At 34.5% G+C, this 10,497-nt stretch overlaps 1 protein-coding gene across 46 annotated transcripts in view; it reads left to right on the top strand.

Annotated features, from left to right (window-relative positions):
- The first annotated feature begins 528 nt into the window (after positions 1-528).
- The window catches only part of LOC104119669 (uncharacterized), a 19,325-nt gene continuing 9,356 nt past the window's right edge, over positions 529-10,497 (top strand). For 2 of the 46 annotated variants that reach the window (XM_070182288.1, XM_070182289.1), the window contains exons 1-7: positions 539-822; positions 1,000-1,065; positions 6,017-6,129; positions 6,835-6,883; positions 8,027-8,263; positions 8,717-8,758; positions 8,864-9,206. In XM_070182288.1, the coding sequence (XP_070038389.1) occupies positions 811-822; positions 1,000-1,065; positions 6,017-6,129; positions 6,835-6,883; positions 8,027-8,263; positions 8,717-8,758; positions 8,864-8,911 (567 nt within the window). In that variant the 5' untranslated portion in view covers positions 539-810 and the 3' untranslated portion in view covers positions 8,912-9,206. Of the gene's footprint in view, positions 823-988; positions 1,066-2,036; positions 2,629-3,765; positions 5,886-6,016; positions 6,130-6,291; positions 6,423-6,721; positions 7,237-8,026; positions 9,207-9,956; positions 10,492-10,497 lie in introns of those variants that run through there. The other 44 variants (XM_070182305.1, XR_011410306.1, XR_011410305.1 and 41 more) reach the window with 44 other exon arrangements.

Here is a 10,497-nt window from a genome sequence, read left to right on the forward strand (position 1 = left end):
CGCCTTTAATGACATTGTTCGATCTTCTCTAGAGATGTAAGCACTCATAAATATGATACATCTAGTTGATCATGTGGTATAGAATGACGGTATGAGATGAGGAATTAGACATATTCTTGGGCTTAATTTTGTAAATGTTTAATAGAAAAGCACGATATAGAATGACAGTAGGAGATGAGGAATTAGACATATTATTGGGCTTAATTTTATAAATGTTTAATAGAAAAACACAATAAAATGAAATATTTGCTTAGTTTTACATACGCCGGTCAACCCCTAGGGAGGTAATATATAGTTCTATGTTTCTGTCATTACTGACCAGAGACGAAATTGTTCTTATGTGTTTGTAAAATTATGGTTTATCCTTAAACATTTAATGCTATTTGGAGTCGTAGATGTAAATACGCAATTAAAATTTAAATTGTTGGGCCCGTGCATAGCACGAGCAACACTCATCTAGTTAACTATATTAGAAGAGAAAGAGTTTCTACATGGTTGCTTATTTGTCATTTATATATCAAAAGAAGGGCATCTATGGAATTTCAACTAAGTCCAGTTGTTGTATTAGCGTGCTTCTTCCTAAGTCCTTACGTGTCGCTTTCCATCTAAATCCGAGTTATCCCCATCCATAATCCATTCCATTCTCCAATTCTTTGCTTCTCTTCCGCCATGTGCTTCTTCTCCTTCGATCTCTCTCTGTGATTTTGCTGATTGTCCTATACCACTAGTACCAAGCGCTATCAAAAAACATGGTAGTTTTTTCGTTGTAATTGTTCATCTTTTGGACGGCTTACAGTAGTTTAGGGCGGTATGTCAATTAGGGTATGAAATTTCAGTTATATTCTTTGTATTTCTATTTCTATTTATAGTTTTCGTGGGTGTTCCGTTGTCTTTATTTTATGTCTTCAGTTTTCTCTTATTTCTTTCTTCAATTTAATGAAGCTGCGTTTTTCCTGAGATTTGCTTCAATTGTTTTTGATTTTGCAAGGAATAATCTAGACTCTTGATTTAACTTCCGTTGGTCTGACATTTTCGGCAAATGCTTTGTTGATGGATTTGAGCGAGGTAAGATTATCCTTCTATGTCCTTCCTGATCTTAGAAAGACTCAATTTATTCTATTTTCTTTTTATCGTTTTTTCATTTGGGGGTGGGGTGGGGGATGGGATTTCACTGTAGCTTTGTGGTTGATTTGGTAATGAGAAGATAAAGCATTTAGATTACTGAATGTCAGATGGAATTCGCCAACTGATTTAGCATTTATTTCTAGGCGTTAGGACAAAGCTACTCATACCATTAATCTTAGTTAGAGCGCAAAATAATAAAGAAAGCTCCCCAAGATAACTTGTACTGAGATACTCATTTATGAATTTTCTTTCCGTGCTTTGCATTTTTTCTGTACAAAAGAATAGTGCTTTGCAACTATCCAACGCTGTTACAATTCTACTTTGATTTGGTGTGGTAAATGTTAGCGCACAGATATACAACTGAAACTCGAGGGATAAAATTAAACAACACATTACTCAAATTTACAGTAGTAATAATATAACATCCAAGTATACATCTATGAATTTATTGTTTAATTATCTTTGGTACTATAATTCCTTCTAACTTCTAAGCTGCAAAGTTACTACTACCTGATTTTCTAGGTTTTTGTTTTTCTTCAGAATCTGACCCGTCCATTCCTCTTCATTTTCTTTTTTATGTACTCTGTGTTTGCTGACTTTAATTATGAGCTTCTTCGTTTCCTTTGAAATATATTACGCTTCTTGATCAATATAATTCTAATCAATGAAGAGTTAATCTGCAACAGATTCCCACTTAGTTAAGTTCACATTAAAATGCCTCTACTTGCCTTTTTTCTCCTATGTGTTACTATACCAACTTCTTTTCCCCTAGCTTTTTGCAGAACCTATATTAACATGATCTATTTTGAGAGAATATTGAAGAAGAATTTTAACTTCCCCTAAAGACATTCTACTTAAATATCATTAATTATGTTGGCATATGAAGTTCACACCAGTTCATTGTGCTCTAGGTTGAAAGCAGCAACAACAACAACAACGACCCAGTATAATTCCACTAGTGAGGTATGGGAGGTAGTATGTACGCAGACCTTACCCCAACCCCGAGGCAGTAGAGAGGCTCTTTGCGAAAGACACTCGACTCAAGAAAACGAAAAGAGACAATATATCAGTCCCATCAACAGATACCATGGGAATAATAACATCATCATAAAGATGTGGTCTAGGTTGAAAGCACAATAAAATATTGTTCAAGGTCATCCTCTTATGTCTTTCTTTCACAAGATACAGTGTGAACCCTGTATGATAGCAATTGATTTCATCTCCATTGGTGGGTCGATACTATGCATTGATATGTGCTGAAACAAGGGTAGTAGCAAATTTAAGCTTATGACATGTTGATTCCGGTAGCAGCAGAAACATGAGGAGTAGAAAATTAAATGCTGCTGAAATTTTGTATTCTATTTATACCTCTTAACTACTTTTGACCTAATTTAAACAAATAGCATGATAATGCTTGAAAGTTGTTGAATAATTTCTTTTCTGTTGAATCGTTCAAATTATGGGTGTTTAATATTAAGAAAGATCGGGAAGGATTAGCTAAAATGATTGTTTTAGGTTGTTTACCTTTTAGTTTTGCTGCTTCACCATATCTTGTTACTTATATTCAAAGAATTTATAATCCTTTGTTTAAAGGTATTCCTAGAAGTACTTGTTCTTTAGGCTTTTTGGACAATATCAGACATATATACGTTATTTGTTCGCCAGTCTTTCTTGTAGAATTTCTCTTACTTCTAATATTGGTCGTGCTGTAAATGGTAATGATTATTTGACTGTTACATGCCATTGGATAGATGGTAATTTTTGTATGCAAAAACGTATTATTGCTTTTAAATATGATGAAGATCAAAGTCATACTGGTGCATTTATAAGTAATACTATCTATGAAGTTGCTATATTTTATAATCTTGCAGAAAAAGTTTTGTGTGTGTCATTTGATAATACTTCTAACAACAATGCTGCTATTACAATATTAAAATTGCATCTACACACACCACTTCCTGAAATATTTCATGTTAGATGTGCATGTCATATTTATAATTTGATTGTGAAGAGTGGCCTTGAATTATTTAGAGATGATATCACTTTAGTAAGAAGAGATGTTGGTGTAATTCAAGGAAATAATAGAAGTGCTAGATTAAATGCATTTAAAGAAAAATGTGTACACTATGGACTAAAACCAAGACTCATGCCTGAAGAAATAGTTACTAGGTGGAATTATACTTATTTATCTTAAAATGTTGTTATAAATATAGAATGCCTATAACTGAAGTTGCTAATTCTCATTGTACCGATCCTAGCCGCTTGTTAACATCTAGAACTTGGGATGTCATTGAAGATGTTGTAAAGTTTTTACAAAAATTTTATGTTGCTACACTTGAGTTTTCTGGAGCTTATTATCCTACTATTGCAAATGGTTTAGTTCATATTGCTGAAATTTCTCTTTTACTACATAATTTGAAGAACAAAGAAGGATATACTTCTGTTGTTGAATCTATGCTAGATAAGTTTAAAAAATATTTTTACCCAATTCCCCCTATTTACCTAATTGGTGCTATTTTAAACCCTTTCATCAAAATGGCCACTTGTCGCCAATTAATCACTGTTTTATATTCTTATATGGATATTGATGAACAAACCAGTAGTAGGAACATTAATGAACTTCAATTCTACTTGCAAAAGTCAGCAGAGCCCCGCACAAAGGAATTTCTACCACTAGGTTGGTGGAGGAGCAACTCAAATCAATTTCCTGTTATTTCGGCCACGGCTCGAGACGTGCTAAATGTGCCGATTTCAACAGTCGCATCAGAGAGCGCATTTAGCCAAGCAAGGCAGCAACTAGGAAATACCCGTCATTCATTGGGTAGCAACGCTTTGGAAATTCTAGTATGCTTTAGAGATTGGATAAGATCAGAACGACGAAATCAAGGGCGTGACGAGGTAGATGAAGCGGAGGACTAAGAAATTGGAGATATAATGGTTTATGGTTCTGATTCAACCAATGCCGGAAACCAAAAACCTCATGTTGACATGGATGAACTTACAAAAATGATGTAAAGTATGTGATGTACTATTTTTTTTTTATTTTTTTTTTTATAATTGTTGTAAACTTTTAATTTGCAAGTTCAAAAATAACAAAATCAAAAAAGAACTTGCAACTTAATTTGAAGTATTATATATTACTCAATAAAAATATCAAATGAAAGTCTTCGGAGCTTGATCCTTACATATTGCCTATTGGTCTTATTAAATAATTTTTTGTAGCAACTTACTTTCAAATTTCAATTTTAAAATTATAAAATTCAAATTTCAACTTTCAAATTTTAAACTTCAAAGTTTAATTCTAAGCCTTAAAAGTTTGCAAACACTTAAGTATCAATAACATTGAATAAGAAAAACAAAAATTACTTTTAAAAAAAAAAATCCACGGCCCGCTAACGGGTCCGCCAACAGCCCTCTAACAACCCGCTAAGCCCCAACCCGGACGGAAAAAAAAAATCCGAAAAAGTATAGCCCGCTAACTCAGCTCGCTAACAACCCGCAACGTTAAACGGATGGGCTGCCCATTAACCCTCCAGTACCCGGGTTAAGTTTTTGTTGCCCATCTTCCTCATCTACTCCCCAATGAAGAGGGTGGTTGTCTACCATGTGCCTACGAAGTTGACCCGTTCCCCCTCCCTTACCGGTCTCATGTTTATAAATATCCTTACAAATTCTACATCTTACATAATTTTTATGTTCTTCTAGTCTGTCAAAAAAATTCCAACACTTACTTCTTAATCTTCGATTCTTCTTAATAGGGAGGGAGGCCTACTTGTATTACCACGACTTTCACCCCTAATATTTTGAGTTTGACTAGCATTACCAGGTGTAGCTGGTGGTGTTTCAAGATTATCAGGTGATGGAAATGGAATATCATCTAAACTATCATCTAAATCATTATCTATACCATAATTTTCTTGAAGTCCCTCATAATCTACATTTAAATTTTCACGTGAACTTTCAGAAATATGTGTAAAGCTACTAGAAGAACAAGCACCACCTCTTGATCTTTTGAAAGTTTTCTTACTACCACCTCTACTAGTGCACGCATTTTTGGCTGCTCTAAATATATCCATTATGTAAATTAAATTAATAATTGTAAATAATAAAATAAATGTACACCGAAGAAGAGAAAGATATAGAACGAGTGTACCGGGATTCCGGATGCCGCACTAAATTTGATATCAAAAACCAATCTTCAATTGATAAATCGATACTTGATAGTTGATACCACACTTCACTTGATATTTGATAATAATAATTTTGTAATGGCTAAACTAAATATTTGATGAAACTTGAAATAATAAGTAATTGAGAATTTAAGAACAATAATCAATAATATCAAGAGAGAATTAGAGTAGTAAGAGAGTGAATTGTGAGGGAAAATGAAGAAGAAGGGGGGCTATTTATAGTTTTTAAAAGGTTAAAATTGTAATTTATCAAATACTAGGGGTGTGGGGGCTATTTTCTTAAGAGGTAGGCCGAAATGGCCATTTCTGCAAAAAAGGGCCGTTGGCCAACGGTCATATTTGAATTTGACCGTTGGCAACGGTCAAAAAAAAAAAAAAGTTAAAAATCGAGCTGAACCGGGCTGTAGCCCGTTAACAACCTGTTAACGGGCTTAGCGGGTTCCGGTGTACCGGTATCAAAAAACTGTTCGTTTGAAACCTGCTCCCCGCTCAACCCGTCCCAGCCCGCCCCCACGCTACAGTACCGGTCTGAACCGGGTTGTAAACGGGTCAGCCCGGCCCGATTAACAGGTATAGTTCAAATGCATAAATTAGCTACACTACTACTTGTGTACTTCTCTTATCACATGGCATTTTTCTGTTGTCTTTTGTTCATACATTCTTACGACAATAATTCCTACCTTGGCTACGTCATGTAACAGGTCCCAATGTATTTGTCGAAGACCACAACAAACGAAGCCGACAACTATATACCTTGGTTGGCCTTCAAGTCGATGCATCACATTTCATTAATATGTGAACAGTTAGTAAATAGGTATCTTGTAAACCTCTGGACATCTTGTAAAACTTGATTCTTTAGTGGATAGTACCAAGAAGTAGTAAAACTTATTGAATCTTGGTATGTTTGCATTTTTGCTGGTGATCTCTTGCTTTAGGATTCTAGGGATATTTTATTGATTCAATATATGCAATGCAGTTATCCCACACAGGGACTTGCTCATTGTTGTGAATGCAAAGAGGGACGATGATCTTATGGTAAATGTTCACAAGTCTAAGGAGCTTTAAATCTGATTTTGCGACTCTTTCACACTTCTTCATCTTTGAGTGGTAGGTAGCTTCAAAGATAGTCCGATGAAATTGGTATCTAAGGTCTATTTGATTACAATACTCAAGTTTGTACAAAATGCAAATATATTTGACTTTATTCCCTTTAGTTAATTGATATTAAATATAATGGCATTAACATAAATCTCTTAGATGTTGGGCCCGTACTGGCACGGGCAATAACCACCTAAGTATATTAGAAGACAAAGGGTTTCGACATGGCTGCTTAGTTGTCATTAAAATTTAAATTTAGGGCATTATAGTCATTTAACCTAATAGCTACATACGTGTTTGTATTTTAGGTTATCAGTGTATATGTGGATTCTAGGACAACGTACAGAGTTTTCATTCAATAAGTTCTTCATCTTCCGATGCAATTGAACTAGACATGGCTATGGTGTTTGTCTACTTGCAGGTCATCCATCGATCACCCTCCAATTCAAACATTGGGATTGAAGTCTATTGTAAGTTGAGTAATTTATATTCTGCAAAAAATTAGTGTCAAATTGCTTCTTTCCATCCAAATTGCCTCAAATGACCTCTTAGAGACCGAGACGATTTGCAGATCTAAGAGGACTTCAGTGGGCTATTGTTGTGAGAATTTTCCTTCTTCTCCTTTGTCCTCTATCCCGATTGACTCCCTTAGATTTTTTTTTACTGAAGGGCTATTACAGTATTTCCTGAGTCAATGCTCTTCTGTTAACTGATTCTGCACTTGTATTTACTCATTGATTATTTTTTATCAATTTCGTAGCAGATAATGGTACTAAGAACTTAATGAGAATAGAGAAAGGCTATCTGAACAAAATTTCACAAGGTCAGTTATGCAATTCTGAAAACGTTAATATTGATCTATATTTTCCAACAAGTTAGATAAATTTTATTATATTAGGTTTTATCGTTTCCCTTATTATCATAGTTAGTTATCTGTATGTAGCTGAAAATAAAACGGAGAATTTAGAGAGCCATTTTTTAGCAGTCACTAATTTGTCCAAAAAAATATAGTTCCTTTTACCCATTTGTATTGCTTTTACTTCTCTAATATAACTACTATTATTTACTTATAAACGATTAAGTTCGTATTTGACATGCTTAAGTTTTTCTATTCTTCCCTTTTCCTTTGGACTTCAATTTTTTGAAATTGAATGAAGGGGTCATTAGTTGTTAATCCATTTCCATTACAGTGCTATTATGACATGTTTTCCTTCTGCGATTGTTAGATCAATCTGTTAATAAGTTTTGGTGGAAAATGACCATAGCTGCACTCAATAATGGAGTAGTCTGTACCTTTTCTGCTTTTTGGTTAATGACATCTTGAGCCATAGATATTTTGATTATCCTGTGGGAAAGACTACATACAACTCTCATGTGGTTGATGAATTGATTATGTTTCTATACATGATTAAGTTATTCCACAGAAGAGGCTCACTCTTATAAATCTATAAAATAACTTTAATTTTCGTAGGAACTCAAGTCTACCATATTTAAAGTAAGTATTATTCCTAGGTTTCTAGGATATTAGCATTGTAAATGTTTCTTCCTGTAGGAGATGGAATTACTTCGATAGTTTGTAAGATTTTTTATTTCACTAATTACTACTATTTCAGATATGTTGTATGGGTTATATGTCCGGAGTGATATATTGCTATGTAAGAAATCGTTCAACTGGAACTGGACAAAGAAAGACGATCTTGTTACAAGAAAATGGCCTTAGAGGTAATCAGCTTGATCAAAGCAAACAGGTGTACCTCTTACATGGAAATATCAAAGCAAACATGTGTACCTCTTGCATGGAAACACTAAGAGTTGAATATGATATCGTTGGCCCAGACGAGGACACACAGGTACCGCTTTTCTTTCTCACTTCCCTCTTTTTCCTCCTTATAAGTGTGTAAACATGGGAAAAATGCAGGTAGCAAAAAAAAATTTCTTTATTGCTTCTAATTGTTCTTTACTGGATATGAATTTCTCATAAACTAAGTTGATCAATTTAATTTTCCTTTATTCACTACTCATAGGTCCCTCAAGTTGTTGGAAATGAAACTGGTTTGGCAAAATGTAGAAATGAGAAACGAAAATGGAAAGAGAGCGAGAGAGGGACAATAGTACACTGCTGATACTTCTAATTTTTATGATATCATTTGTGTTTTTAATTATATTTGCTCCTGTCATGTGAGCACAATTCATGAGCTATAATCTTTTTTTTTTTCTATATAATTGTGTCTCATTTGCTAAATTTTCATGAATTTCCGACACAATCACTAGGGGAAGCAGCGTCTAATGTTTGTTGTTTATAGATAACACATGATGTCTCTGAAGCTAAGAATCTCATTAGTCAGGTAAGCTTGTTAGAGGTGAAAAAAAGAAAGTAAGTTTATTAGAAGGTATGTATGCGTCAATTTGGTGAAGAAGAATGCACAACAATATTACATTTGCTTGTCCAGTTCTTGCGGACAACTTCTCAAAGAGACTTTCCCTTCAGAAGATCTTGAAGCACCTGTGGATAGTCAAGAATGCTGATTCGAATGTAGAACTCTGAAAGTGACATTTCTGGCTGCTCTCTCCTTGTATCTTTTGACCAGTTTGCACCAGTTGATTTTCAATATAACACAAAATTTGACTGGAGATCCATGGTAAAAATGAAATTATCGAAGTTGCAGGAAATGAAGTCAACAAAATTAAAAGTTCTTTGGGAAAGAAGCTGGATTTGGTGAATCTGCAGGAAGGCACATTTAGTTACTGAAACACAAGATGCAGTGAATTTTCCTGTTGAATCTATAGAGTCTGGTAAGTGCTTTCCATCGTAAATGAGACACTTACCTACTTTTCTTTTTCAACCAAATGAATTTGTTAAATCATATTTTTCACTTTAAATTATAATTATAATCTAATTGAGCTACCTGTGCGTATTTTAAAAAAAGGTATTGAAACATGTCTTACTCTTTCAATCTTTTTAAAAAAAAAATACTTCCTTAAAAAGAATAATTTTCTCAGCCTACATATATGATGCATCATAATAAATTTAATAGTCAAGCTATTATAAATTGCTTGGGTATTCCTATGTATCCTTCATGTGCCATGTTTTCTTTGACTAGGAGGACAGAGAAGTTTCAATTAACATCACGATGCAATAATTGAAATTATATCTAGAAGGTTTAAGCTACTTTAAACAAAAGTGTGGTAGTTAAAAGCACCTCTATGTATCATGTTTACACTCTCAGAAGCAAAGCTTTGACATTTTCATTAGTAGGCAAGTATTTACTGTTATTCTTTTAGTGCTAGGTTAACAGTAGTAAATGACGGCCATTTTGAGAATCTTACCTTATATGAAACTAATTTTAAAGCAGACATGTCATATTAGAAGCACATGAGAGATCAAAGTATTATGAACTTTTTTCGTCACATGATTGAGTTTCTTGATTGGAAAATGTATTTTTAAAGGAATGAATACATATCAGTTTGTGCTAAATCTGAACCTCTAGCTTGTAGATAAAGCATTAATTGTCAATTGTGATATATGTGAAATGATTTATACAGTACTTGATGTCGCTCAGTATGTGAAGACTTGTCTAGTATGCCAGAAGGATAAGTCGGATCACTTGACGCAAGCGGGACTCTTGGAATCACTAGCTGTCCCAAAAAGACCTTGGGAAAGCGTTTCCCTGGATTTCATCACCGGATTGCCCAAGGTCGGAGATCTCACAACTATCCTGGTTGTGGTGGATCGGTTTTCCAAGTATGCTACCTTTATAGCAGCCCCACAATATATATCAGCAGAAGAAACAACTCGACTCTTCTTCTATCATGTCGTCAAATATTGGGGCCTGCCTAAAGACATCGTTAGTGATCGCGACTCACGCTTCACTAGCAACTTTTGGACCCAGCTCTTTAAGTGTCTCGGGTCAAAACTGAGTCATAGCTCAAGTTTTCATCCGCAATCTGATGGCCAGACGGAGCGATTCAATGGCATGCTGGAGGAATATCTTCGCCACTTTGTAACCGGATCGCAAAAGAACTGGGTGAAGCTTCTGGATGCTGCTCAGCTGTGTTTCAATTCACAAAAGAGCTCTAGTACCAA

This window comes from Nicotiana tomentosiformis, chromosome 8 (assembly GCF_000390325.3).
Source record: "Nicotiana tomentosiformis chromosome 8, ASM39032v3, whole genome shotgun sequence".
NCBI lineage: Eukaryota > Viridiplantae > Streptophyta > Magnoliopsida > Solanales > Solanaceae > Nicotiana > Nicotiana tomentosiformis.